Raw genomic sequence first — 13,870 nt, 5'->3', positions numbered from 1 at the left:
TGCTAGTACTAATTTCCCAAGTTTATTGGAGGGGCACATACAAGTGGAGAAGCATTACAAGAAAAGAAACACTACAGAGAGATTTTGTAAGTACTTGTGGTCCAATTCTCCTGTTTCAGCCAATTCGGGCAGTATTTTCTTGGGAAATAATAATTTTAATAATACAATTATATACATAAACATATATAAGCATATAGCAATTTATAAATATAAGAAAATCGATACCTATGAAATTCTAATACACAAGATGTAGTTTAGGTCTTCATTAACTTAGAAAAATTAAGAAAGATCGGGAATTAAATCTCATCTGAATTATTTGTAGTACTATAATCATGAATATTGTATTTATTTTAATCTCTTCATAAAACATAGCTTATGTGTTCTCATTATAACTATACTGGAGCAATTTGTGAGTCAAAGAACAGGCCACAACTACAGAAGCTGTACAACCGTTCCCAAAGGGTTCAGCTTTGAGTGACACACATTTTTCCTGAGTGCTGAGAGAAATGCTACCTCATGGCTACAGGTTAGGAATAAATTAGGAAGCTCCTGATAGAAGTGATGTACAGGTCCCCATGTCACTGAGGTCAGAACGATTCATAAATGAACAAATATTATATTTACTAATCCTCACATTAAAGAACTAAATTTACCAAAATATTAAATGAGTGGAAAACATCCTTTCTCATCTTAAAACAAATATTAGACAAAAAGAAAGTATTTCTATTTATTTAAGACAAGTAGTTCTCAGAGTGGACACATTTATTTTTAGAGCAAATATATCAACATACATTTGATACTTATAATTTCTGAAAGTTAAGTCTGCCGGTGAGAACAGCCCTCTCCTTGAGTCCCAGGCCTTACTCACTCAGAGCCTCAGCACTTCACATGTAAACACCACAAAAGGACTCTGGGAAGGAGAACCTGTATCAGCTCAGAAAAGAAGAGCTCCTTGTACTTTCTGGGTTAACTGATGTAAAATAAGATGACTTCTCCCATTTGGCATCACTCAATCTAAAGTGATAATCCTATCAGACAGGCCACTTTTGACTTTCACTTTGCTATCAGTAGCTACAATGTGATAGGACATAAAAGTCATGGCCCCAATGTAAACTCATTTTACACACGGCAAACATCACACGTAATTTTTTATCGAAATAAACAATATGAAATGCAATTTGGTGATCTGAAATTAAAGGTTGCAATCTTAAGTACCCAGTTTTCCAAGAACAATGTAAGACAAAGAAAAAAAAAATCAAATACTCTAAGCATTTTTTCCATACCACTTATACATAAGATCTTTCTAGAAATTAAACCAGTACTTCAATCGAACACATATACAATACGCACTAATGAACTGTATTAGAAATCCTTAAAAAAAATTTAAACAACACAATAGTATATGTAAATTTCTTATAAAAGTGAACAATATTGCAAACAAAAATAATTTACGACCTGTTCACGTTAACTCTTAGTGTACAGTACTGGATTTACAATAACAAGTACAGTTAAAATGAACACTGAGGTCACTTTATATAAGATGACGATCCTCAAATGACATTAAATACTTGCTTTGAATGCTTAGGGTCTCGGCTTTGTAATAAATAGGTAATAAATATCTGCAGTACATTGTACATGTTGAGCACTTATCGCTCTCCATTTGAAAGTCTCTCTCCGGAGTCGTAACGTCTTAGAGGCGTCCCAGGGGGTGGGGAGTTGGGATTTTGCAGCAAGTCCATTAACAAAGCGATCTTATTATCAATGTGCTCCTGGAGTTTATAGATTCGCTGGTCAATGTGGTCCATAAGTTTCTTTTCCATCAGTTCCACATTTTTAGAAAGAATCTTTTCCAAGTAGGAGCAAACGGGTGGCTCTCCCATTCTAAAGATAAATTGAAAGATAATAATCATCCCTGATATTATAACAAAACAACCAAAGCATACAAGCAGCCACCTACATGCTGAAATCTGTCTCCATAACTGTGCTCTCTCCTTACAACGTATTTCCAGGTTCTAAAATACATACACAACAGACAACCACAATCCTGAAGGCCCAAAGCATTATTTCTTTAATTCTTTAAACATGTAGGCAGACAATTGAAATGAGAATATAAAAATGATGACAGAATCTCTACCCTCAAACAACAAGTCTTTAGAAGGGATCTTTTTGATTTTGAGCTCAAAATCAAACCTGATCTTGCCAAAAAAATTTTAAGGTCTCCATGTATGACTTCCAAATGTCACCATAACAATTTAAACAGTTTTGTCTTTTTTCATCCACACAACCTTACTAAAGTATAGGGAAGATCTTTTCCAACCTAATATGAAAAATATTCATATTTTTCTGTAATGGGCAAATTAAAACCAAAATAATAAAAAGCATACCATTTTCTGGAGTTCACTGTGAATGAACAGTAGGACATTATTTCAGAGCATGGGCCACAAAACCCTGGAATTTCCATGACTTTTTCAGGAGTTCCATGAGGTCAAAGAATTTTTATAGTAACACTAACACATTATGTGACGTTTTCATCCTCATATTCTCATGAATGTACAGTGACATATTCCAGAAGCTACACAAAGTGTAATGTCATTGCTGAAGACTAATATAGAATGTGTGGTTGTCTATTCTTCTGACTCCTAGAATTTGCTAGGGTAGTAAGTTAGGGTATAAATAAATATTTTTTCAGAGATTAACTCAGTCTGTTTTCAGTACATTTACTGTGGTGTAGTAGCTATTGATTACATATGTTATAATGCAACATATAGGAGAATCAACCAAAAACTCACATAGATCGGCACAACTTTAAAACAATACAATTCTCACTAACATGTTTTTAGAAAAATATATTTTTCATAAAATTATGTTACTATATAATGGCTGTACTGTCACTTTAAAACAAATACATATTTTTATATAGCCTACATAAGCAAAGGTTCTTTAGAGCCCTCAATTATTTTTAAGAGTGTAAAGACCAAAAAGTTTGAGAACCACTACTCTAGAATACATGAAAGAGTTGTTGTTTTTTAATACTTTATGTTCAAATAAGTATAGAGTCACAGGAAGATGTAAAGATTTTCCCATTTAGCACATCTAAATCACATTTCTTTTAGGTACTTACGCCACACCACCAACGCCTTCACCAGGCTTGGTGAGGTTTTCCGGAAGCTCAGTGTTATGTCCCACACGGAGATGGTTAACTTGACTACACAAATTCTGGAGAAAGGGCAGCAACTCAGACTTAGGTATACTTGACTTGTCACTTGCTTTCTTTGGTAAAAAAGAAGATACTGCAGTTTTAAGATCATTCTCAAGAAGAGAATGGTTTTGTGGCACAATTTTACACGCTTCGAGGTTTGTACTACTCCCTCCACCAGGTGGCTGTGTACTTTTACCCATGGAAGCTTTTAAGTCTTCAGCCACGTTTCCAGATGTCAGTCCAGTTCTAAAAGGAAACGGTGTGGCGGACGACTTGTCAACGGCTCCTGATGTCGCTAATGAATGCAGGTCAACCATACACTGGTATCCGGTATTTCCCAAGACCGACTGAAGCTGCTCTCCAAAGGCAACATGATTCTAAGCAAGGGAAACAAGTAAGTGTTACTATTAATACTAATGACAGCTAACTTAGGAGTCAGGCAATGTGTGTTCTTCCATTTGAGCCTCAAAACATCCATACGAAGCAAGCTACAGTTACCATCCAATATAAAGTTGAGGAGACCAAGGTTAAAGGTAACTGGGCCAACAAGGTAACACCACTAGCGAGTGGCAGAACCGGGACACGAACCGGGCCACCTAAGTCCAGAGTCAGGGCTTTTAATCATTTGACTGTACTCTTTCCTACAGAAAATATTAAAATACATACATACATAGTAAAATTGCATTGGAATATTTTAACATTTCTACTAAGCCCTCTTTAACTGGTCGTAACAAAACATAGTCCCCTCAACTGAGTCACAATAATTGATAATTTTCATAGAGTTAAATATCATCCGTCAACTTTCACATTTGGTAAACCGAAGTCTGTAACACAAATATTTTGTAAGAGGGGAGGTCTACAAAATGTCATTTTCACAACAGTAAAATAAAGGTAACAGTCAAATCAATAAAAGTTCCCGGAAAAATTTAAGTCACCACATGTCCTTATGAAAAGCCATCATTTTTTGACATTTTTAACGGTATCTGGAAAGAAATGCAGTCCTCCTTACCTGCTGCTGAAACCTAACCATACTCATCAGTTGCTGAGCTCCAGGTGATAACTTGGACCCCATGGACTCCATGATGGTTTGGACCCTCCCGAGGTCTATCCTTGACCCTAGAGCAGGAGAGCTTGTTGAAGAATTTGCTGACACTGGTCTCACATGTACCACAACTTTACTGATGAACACACACTGCTTTTCACCAAAGGAGAGCAACTATTATAAAACAAAAGTTCAGGAAGTAATAATATTAAACAAGAATCACATTTGAGGTTACTTCTTGTTATTATTTAAGAGTGAAGAATTCAAGAATCTAAAAATTAACTTCAAGTACATTTTAAAATTTCACTAGTCATGGTGTGAAAAACTGCTCAAAAGAACAATTTAAGTATAAAAGTCCTTTTCAAAAAATTACATGTAAAATAACATTTTACTTATTTAGTTTAACAATTAAAGCTAAAGCATACCAATCTGACACCTTACCATACTGCAACTTGCTATAACATTTCATACAAAACAACGCTGTCCAGAGTCCATGCAGTGTTTGCTGAAGTACTAAATATAAGTCAGTATTTTAGAATTTAGAACTGTAAAGGAATGTCAGGATGATCTAACAGAGCTCAATAGTTTACATATAAAACAGAGGAGTTCAGGGTGATTTTCTAACTTATCAAAGGACACCCAGTTAGTATGTTGGGCTCTTAGCCTAACTCTTCTGGTTCCTATCCCAGTAGTTTTTCCAATGCTTTATGTGGCCTCACTTCGTCCATGCTTCTCAACCAAAACACATTCATGTGTGATATGGGACAACAAAACAGCTCGGTGGAAAGGGAGCAGGGTTGAGAATCAGACAGACATGAGTTCAACGATGCCGCTGCTACTTCCGAACCTGTGTGATCCTGAGCACGTGACAAAACTTGAGTCAGGAGCAAAGTGACTTCCTATGGTTGTTATGATGATGACGTGTGTAAAAACGTCTAGTATCTACCACTGAGTAAGCGCTCAAAAATATGTACCTGTAACTATTATTTTTATTTCAACTTTCATAGACCATTGCCCCAAAAGAAGCCTTCATACAAACCCAAGATTTCCCTAAATGAAACAACTGCTCCATGTACTTCCAGAGACGTTACAAAAACATTCACCTTCAGAGACACACACACAAACCCATATATCACACAAAGACACAGGTGAATACAGATCCACGACCTAAAAACTCAGTGGCACCAAAAACATGACTGTCATCAACAATTAAGGAAACACCTCATTAAATTTATACAACCACATTCCAACCTCCATATTACCCCCTTTACAGCTTTTTAACCTCCAAGACTTTCTCACTATCAAATGTAGTATATATTTGGCACACTGAATCGACTTATTATCTATCTGTCTTGCCCACTATAATATCAACAGGAGGGTTTCGGTGCAATTTATTTTATTACTGCTAATTCCTAAGTGCCTAATACAGTATCTCTCATCAATAAACACTCAAAATATTTCTTGAATAAACGAAATCACTTTAATGACTTTAGAAGCTATTGATCTGTATATACCTCTAAAACATCATGTTGGAATAATTAGTTCTGTGATCTATAAGTAATAATAAGCACAGAATTTCAGAGATAAAAATAATCCAAGGATTTATTTTCTTCAGCCACCAATACTACCCATGACGTGGTTCCAAACAGGTGAAAAACTTGCCCAAGGCCATTCTGCTCGTCAGCAAACAGCTCATTTACTAGTCAGGGCTTATGATTTCCAGCTCAGTACCCTTTCGCTAGGCTTTGATGACTTCACTAAAGTTTACTTTAACAATATTTTTCATGCTAAAGACATCAGTCCAAATCCCTTTAACTTTGTGGTACCCTTGTCTGAAACTTCTCTAATTGTGTTCTTTCTTGGTATTTTGAGACCAAAACTGCGTGTGGTTTTCTTGGCACCTAAGTTTTACATAAGAATAAAAAATACTTTTTAACTCAGTTTTCCAGGACTTAAAAGTACAACACTAATGTATGAACAAGACATGACATGACATTGCCAGAGCTAATTAGTGGTCAAATTTTAAAAGGAGAATGTTGATAATTTTTTAGAAAAGAATATTTTTTACATATTTACTAAGTATTTCTGAAATAAAACCAGGGACTACTTAGTTGGACTAATTGCACAACCAACCCAAGAGGAAATAAATATATATATAGTACAAAAACAATGTAGTTTTCAACTTAGTTAAAATTTAGTAACGACCTACCTTTATTTTACAAGCATGTGTGAAGGACTCCAATTTTAGATATTTTTTGTACAAAATAATCTTTTCATGTTCACTAAAAATAAAAGAAAGAATTGACTTTTTTTTTTTACTTTTATACATTATCACTTTTAATAAATGACATTCAAAAATAAAAGGTTTCCAGCACAACACTTATCCTGAGATTCAGTTTTCCTGGTGAGGCATAAATTGCTGTGGCTTCCTACTGAATTGCATTGGGTATACACACTACATCTGTCACTTACTAGCTATATGAGAGAAGTAAATTAGTTAAATGTATAATCATGTTTCACAGAGCATACTTTAAAGCTCAATAAACATCTACTATTTCCACATGTACAGTATATAACACAGTTCATAATTTGAGTTATATAAAAGAAAGATTAGGACAGAATCTTTGTAAGAAATCAGAAAAAAAATACAAAGTATATAATGGGTTAAATATGCTGGTACCACACAGTGTTGAGCTCACGCACTATTTGTTAAGGACTTCCTACAAGAAAATATGTTCAAAGTTCCAGAATGATTGAAAAATTAATTTTTGGGAAATAGACCCCTGTGAATTAAAGGAAACGAAGAAGAAACACTTTTCCAAACTTGATTCTAATAAAAGTCTTCCACTATCTAGCTATGCCCTTCTACCAACTTATCTCCCTTCTTTAGCTCTCAATTTCCACCTTCATGAAAACAATTAGGCTGATCTAGACTGTCTTTAACATCCGTAAAGGTCTAAGCTTCTATGCCTGCTGGCATGTGTTTTATCTTCTCTCCCCATAATGCATGACGCCAATGTCAGAGAATCAATAAATACTGCAAAAGCTGAGGGAAACAAAAATACTGATTCAGAAGAACACTGCCACACGGGTAAGTCACAAACCTGTCATCCAGAACATTACCAACATTCTTGCCCCTGCTGGTTCCACAGTACTCCTCTCCTAAGTAGACTTCCATATTTCTTGCCGAACTTAAAACGCCAACAGAAACTATTTCTTCACCTCCATTAGGGTCACATCCCAGGTAAAGGAAGCAGGGGTTTCCATCTTGGCTATTCAGTCTCCTTTTCAAAATCACCAGATCCTGGCTGAAAAGAAAATTAAGACTGTGATACAGTACAGTTCTCCAAACACTGTTATTTACTTACCCATTTGATCCAATTCATTTACATTTATATTTGAAGTCTAGAGCTTTGCAACGCATCCAACAAATAAATGCTCAACACACAATTTATAAGGAAGTGATTTACACATAAGGTCTTTCTACTCTATTTTTCCTTTGACCTCGACATTCTAAGCGACTCTCTGTATTAGTTTCTCCAGTTAAATAAATACATTAACTGGACACCTAGTGTGAACAAAAGACCAGGTCAGAAGTGAAAGGCAGAATGGAATAAAAGACAAGTGTTATCGTATAAGAGGATGGAGATTCTCAACTGTCTGAATATTTTTTACACCTACATTGGTCGACAGGAGGCTTTTGTTTGGCGATAGAGAGGCGGGTTCTGATTTTGACGGGGCCTCAGCAGCAGACGTGACCGACACAGGCGCTGTGTTCGCAAGGCCGTCGCCAGGTCACCGGCTCCCAGTCCCCAGCGCCCGACACTCACGCACTCGCAGGTGCCGCCTTCGCGCAGGCCCGCCCTCCAGCCACCTGGGCCCTGCCCCTCGCCGACGCCGGCCCTGTTCCCCGCACAGACCTGTTATCAGCTCCGCTCCCGGATTCCGGCCCAGACCCTCTCCCTTCACGGCCCCTGCCTCCCCTCAGGCTCCCCCAGGAACGTAGCTGTCACCCAGTCTCCGCCGCCCAAACGCACCCCGGGGCAGGCGGCGCCAGCAGCTCCTCCGGGTCAGAGTCCCGGGCGCCGAGATCATCTCGGGCGACGTGGAGGCTCTGGGCCAGGGCCCCGCATGTGGCATCCCAGGAAGAGGCCAGCATCGGGTGGCGGGTCGATCGCGCGTCCTCAGTCCGGGTCTCCATTCGGCCGCCTGCAGGACAGGCCAGCCCCGGAACCTCTCTTCCAGCGCTGTTGTTTCCGCCCGGGCAGGGGGGAGGTCAGGAAGCAGTACAACTTCCGGCTCGTCCTTCAAACCCTGGAACCACGGTTTCTCGTTCCCGTAGGGAGAGAATCAGGTACCGTAGTCACGCATGCGCGCGCCAGTCGGATTTATCAATGATGCTCAAACCTGCAGGGGAGATCTCAAGGGCGGAGCGCTCCAGGATGGAGCATGCGCACTGACAGCACCTCGGCGGATTGCTGGAGCTCTGCGCAGGCGCGGTGCGGTGCGTGGGAACCATGGCGGGGTTTTGTCTTTGCCCTTGGTTGAAAAGGAGGCGGTGGACGACGGTTGCTGGGTGGCCTGGGAGGGTTGGTCCAATAAGCAGAATCCGTCGTCAGGTAGGTGTGGTGACTTTGCTCCGCAAGAACTGAAAGACCTCTTCCCGATCCTCGTGGTCTCTGTAGGGGCCTCCCCTCCGCCAGCGGACGGCGGCCGGCCAGGCCGTGGAGTTGGCCTGTTCTTTTTACTCCTCCTCCTCCTCTCCACTCACATGTTCCGACCTCAGAGAATGGTTAGGTGGAGGCTGGCAGTGTGGCTTTACCAAGGGGAAGTGTGAACGGAGCCACTGGGCTGCACGGGCCGCGGCGGGTACTGCAGAGGGAGCTGTGGGCCATGCCAGGCTTCTGCCACTTCTCCATCTGTGGCGGGTGGTCACAGAGCCGGAAGCTGCAGCTGGGGAAAACCACCTGATGCCACATCCCCCAGCCAATAAGTAACAATGAGCGGCGCAGGAGACAGAAGCGGTCCCACGGAAAGTTTCTAAAGTCGCCCATGCACGTTAATGAAAAGAGCTGCCCTATAGTTAATTTTTCTTCATTATAGTAGTAAAAAAAACTCCCCTAGGTGGAGCTTTAAGATGTTAATGAGACGTGGGACAAATGAAATAGCTTGTAGGTGCTCTGTGCCCACGCAGTGTAGGAACCGCCTCAACATACTTTGGGGAGGGAAAAAGGTAAGAGGAAGGGGACGCCCCCAACCCCAAGAGCCTATAAAACTGCTACACCTGTAAACCTGGGGGAGCCATATCCATTCTGTTTCAAAGTGAGCTCCCTTGGTGCATCAAGCTTATGCTTTAATAAACCTTTCTCTGCAAAACTGTTTTACCTGCTTTGTTGATTTCTATCCTGAAAGGGAGACTTAAGGACCCCTGTGCAGGTAACACATCTTAGCTGACACTGGACTTGGGCCATGGCGCCTGCAAGATGGCGACCTCGTGACCTCCAGCCGCAGTAACCAAAGTGGAGAAAGACCTGCGGCCAAAGGGGGATCTGTGCGCCTGCAAGAGTGAGCAGAAACGGCACCTTGGGTCTCTGGTGCAGTAGAATCTGAGCTGGGATTTTAAAGGTCTGGAAAAATGGGAACTTTCTAGATGCCCCATGGGATAGGAAGGTAAATAGTACCGACCACCACCACCACTCCATGCCCGTCCTCTGCCTGAAGTGGCTTGTACAGATGACTTCTACATCTTTTGAAAGAAAAAAGGAAATTATAGAAAAGTTGACTGTCAGAGTTCCAAAGTCTAATTGTAAAAAGGTCCTAGTTGGCCAAGTTTTAACACTCCAGATTCATTCTAGGTTGTGGAAGTCAGTATCTCTGTTCTTTACATCCTGTTTCCTGTGGTTATAAATTAACTTCCACTCGTGTTAACACATTTGGACAGTCCAAAGGTATATATGCTCTTCTTCCGAAAAAGCAATCTGCAATTTAGGGAGCAAGATGAATATTAACTAGATTTTTACTTCCTTAAATAAGGTGGAATGAATGACCTGGAATCAGAAAACTAAAATCTCTCCCCCTTTCTTTCTTTCTTATACAGCCAATAAATCATCAAGTCTAGAGGTAGATAGGAATCATAACCATGTCTTGTTGCTGTGTGTGCCCCATAATATTCTTAAAACACTGGTTTTGTGACCCCTTTACATCATTATATTATTGGAAACTACAAAGAGCTTTTGTTTATATAGGTTTTACCTTCCTAACTTAATTTTTGTTAATTGTTCTGCTTGGATCGACAGTAATGTACATTAATGGGAATGAATCAGTAAAAAGTAGAAAAGGTAACCAGCATGAATAACATGGTATCTATGGAAAAATCCACTCCAGCTTCTGAATACCTGGCTTAAAATTAACTTTCATAATGGGCCCACTTCATGGGATTGTTTTATCCTACAATCTTGGGATCTTGGCAATAACTTAGATTGTTTCCTAGAGTTGTAATGTCTATGAACTAACTCTCCTTTTGGTAAGTTCATAATGAAGGAAAGTAGCATCCAAGCTAAACCAACTATAGGATGTGTTTTGTTACTTTTTGTTATATTTTTGTGACTCTTGCACATTCTGAAGAAGTCACCCATCAAAAATTCTACATAATATACTCACTGGTTTTAAATATTGCATGTTTCCTACAAAAATTACCCATATGCAAAATTATAAAATTCTGAGGTATGTTTATTAATGTCCCTTTGGGCATATGCTGTACTATTGGATTTCAGGTTAAGGGGAAGCTATGGAATCCTTTCTACCAATTTTACTTTTGATAGCTCTGCTTTTATATATAACATAATACGAACAGCCAATGCAAATTTTCTCTATTTGTAGTTATAGTTATCTCTGTACTGTGGACATTGTACTTTTCTCACTTTGTCTCATCAAATAAATTATGAGGGTTTTTTAACAATAGATGTCTTTATGTGTGAATCCCCAGCATCTGGTACGCAAATATCAAGTGAACATTGAATAACTTTCACAGTGTTGAAACACAGGGTTCGTTTATTAGACTGATGAAGATGCTGTTTTAAACATCTCTATAATTGTTTTAAACATGTAACACACTGATCAGAAGGAAATAGTGAGAAAGCTCCTTGACCATTTCTAGGAATTGTTTACTTCAAAGAAAGTTGTTTTGGAAGCTTAAAGCAAGGAATTAAAATCTATTTCATCATTGTTGCTGGGAACCAGAAGTTGATAACATTCAGATCCTCCTTTATCCTAGTAGAACTGCCTTTTGTACCTTTGATCTTTCCTCAGACACTTTGGTGGTTCTTAAGATTAGTGAGATTGATGATTATTCTGGGTCTTAAGTACCCGCTTTCAGCACATTATGTAATTTACTTGCTTTCAACCTCCCAATACCAGGAGCAGAGTGGTCATTGGGAATACGGAGAAACACCAGATATTGTAAAATTAGTTCAAGACCTCAGTCCCACCCAGGTTCAAAGCAGAGCGACTGCTCCAGCATGAAGGGTCACTGACCAGCCTCCTTGCTTCTCTTGAGGACCAGAAGAGACAGAATGTTGACAACTGAGGCTGCACTTAGTGACGCTGCCCATGTGACGTAACCACTCTAATGTGATAGTGATTTAAATCAAGTTTAACAACAAATCCTAAACAGGAGTGACCTGAGCACCTTCACGTTATGTGTATGTGAGGGAAAATGGGCCAAACAGGTCTCAGGGATGGGGCTGCTGTTGGCTCATCTATTACCCTTGTAATTACTGCAGTGACACCAAAGATCAGGTCAGGCTAAATGGGGGCAGTAGAATCCAACAGAGCAATAAACGTTTGAGCCCTTTCCCTCCAAGTTCTCAGCATACCCAGCTTTTTTCTTCAGTCAGCTGAGGTTGGAGTAGAGGAAGAGGAGTGAAAAAAGCCAGAGGGCAGAGCCGCCCAATGGCAGTAAAGCAAGTCTTTTCCATTGAACTTCCAAGCAGCTGCCTGCTCAGGCTCAAGAAATGATCTTCCAAATTGCTGCCCGAAGCTCTCTCTTCACTGCTGACACCACTTATTTCTGCTTTGGGCCCTGTGTGACCAGCCGCCACAGCCACACTGCCCTTCAGCTGGGGACCTAGGGCTTCCTGCCCCATCGTCATCACGTTCCTTCTCCCGCCTGAAGGAGCAACGAGGTACCATCTGAGCAGCTTGTTTCAATCCTGCCTTCCCCACTCAGCCTCTAAAGATTTAACAGGACACTGGGAGACCCAACCCCATCCCCACTACTTGAACAAAAGCATTTGCTTCCAGATCTGGGGCATCGCCTCATATCCCCTAACCTGGCCCACAGAGTCCTTTTTCCAAAAAGCAATGTCTCTGCATTCAATCTTCGTCACCAAAACTGTCAAACTGTGTAGGGTCTGAGGTTTTAATCCTACAAGCTACTAAGCTAGAGGCTGTTATTTTTTCATGGTTGCTGGCAGAAGACACAAGACTACTCATCCAAAGAAAAAGGACTTGGTACTCATAGCAAAAGCTGTCACCAGAGCTTCGTACTGGATTGTGTCAGTTTCCTATTCCCTCAAGTCCCACAGAGATGACATAGGGACTGATAATGGATGTCTATACACACAGTGGGTTGCATTACAAAACAGGAACACTGGACTTACAGGATTCAGTGCTTTCGTAGCGAACAGAAGCAAGCTTGCTCTCTGTCTGGAGGAAGACATTACTTCATCTTGCAAGGTTGGTGAGATGCAACATAACCCTGAGAAATGACTCATGTAAAGAGTAGTCAGGGCCTTGCATTGTTGGGATACCCAACAAGACGATGCAGGAATACTAAGGGCACATGGCAGATTGCTTCTCCTGACAGGTACAATCTTCTGGAGGGGAAATTTAGCAATAGCCAACAAAGTTACATATGAATTTACCTTTTGACTCTGCAATCCTATTTCTAAGAATTAACTGATGACACATCTCAAATAATGCAGAAATATAGATATGCCCAAGGTTATTCATATCATGATTGTAACTTAAAAATATTGGAAACAATAAGAAAATGAACAACCCAATTTAAAAATGGGCAAAAGATTTGAACAGACACCTCACCAAAAAAGATGTACAGATGGTAAATAAACATGAAAATATGCTCAACATCATGCATTTTTAGGGAATTGCAAATTAAAAAACATGAGATACTACTTCACACCTGTTAGAATGGTAAAACATTGACAACAAATATTGACAAGGATGCGGAACAACAGGCAGTCTGTCATCGCTGGTGGGAATGCAACATGGTGCAGCCACGAAGGAACAGTTTGGCATTCCTACAAAACTAAACATGCTCTTACCACAAGATCCAGTAATCCTACTCCGTGGTATTTATCCAAACTGAAAACTTACAGCTACACAAAAATTTGCACACGTTTACAGCAGCTTTATTCATAATTGCTAAAACTTGCAAGCAACCAAGATGTCCTTCAGTAGGTGAATGGATAAATAAATTGTGGTTTATTCAGACAATGGAATATTATTCTCTCTCAAAAGATGTGAGCTCTCAAGCCATAAAAAGACACAGAGGAAACTTAAGTGCATATTACTAAATGAAAGAAGCAAATCTAAAAAGCCTACATGAT

The 13,870-nt window shown here is 39.9% G+C and overlaps 1 protein-coding gene and 2 long non-coding RNA genes across 3 annotated transcripts; 1 reads left to right on the top strand and 2 right to left on the bottom strand.

The window, feature by feature from the left end:
* Positions 1-702: 702 nt before the first annotated feature.
* On the bottom strand, positions 703-8,442 carry LOC109436390 (ATPase PAAT-like). Its single transcript, XM_074338850.2, has 6 exons — positions 8,279-8,442; positions 7,346-7,549; positions 6,451-6,523; positions 4,209-4,415; positions 3,122-3,576; positions 703-1,881 (listed from the first exon to the last, which is right to left on the bottom strand). Exons 1-6 carry the CDS (start codon positions 8,440-8,442, stop codon positions 1,647-1,649), a joined length of 1,338 nt encoding a protein of 445 aa, XP_074194951.2. The 3' UTR covers positions 703-1,646.
* Positions 8,443-8,730: 288 nt separating this feature from the next.
* Positions 8,731-11,199, top strand: LOC148755153 (uncharacterized). Its single transcript, XR_016018853.1, has 2 exons — positions 8,731-8,860; positions 9,654-11,199. It is a non-coding gene; the product is annotated as an uncharacterized LOC148755153 (long non-coding RNA).
* Positions 11,200-11,268: 69 nt separating this feature from the next.
* Positions 11,269-13,454, bottom strand: LOC109436387 (uncharacterized). Its single transcript, XR_002136106.3, has 2 exons — positions 12,902-13,454; positions 11,269-12,408 (listed from the first exon to the last, which is right to left on the bottom strand). It is a non-coding gene; the product is annotated as an uncharacterized LOC109436387 (long non-coding RNA).
* Positions 13,455-13,870: the final 416 nt, after the last annotated feature.

Source organism: Rhinolophus sinicus, chromosome 15, assembly GCF_057876585.1.
Source record: "Rhinolophus sinicus isolate RSI-liver-muscle chromosome 15, RSI-T2T, whole genome shotgun sequence".
NCBI classification, from domain to species: Eukaryota; Metazoa; Chordata; class Mammalia; order Chiroptera; family Rhinolophidae; genus Rhinolophus; species Rhinolophus sinicus.
The sequence above is the reverse complement of the archived record's forward strand: the minus strand, read 5'-3'. Positions and strand labels throughout refer to the sequence as shown.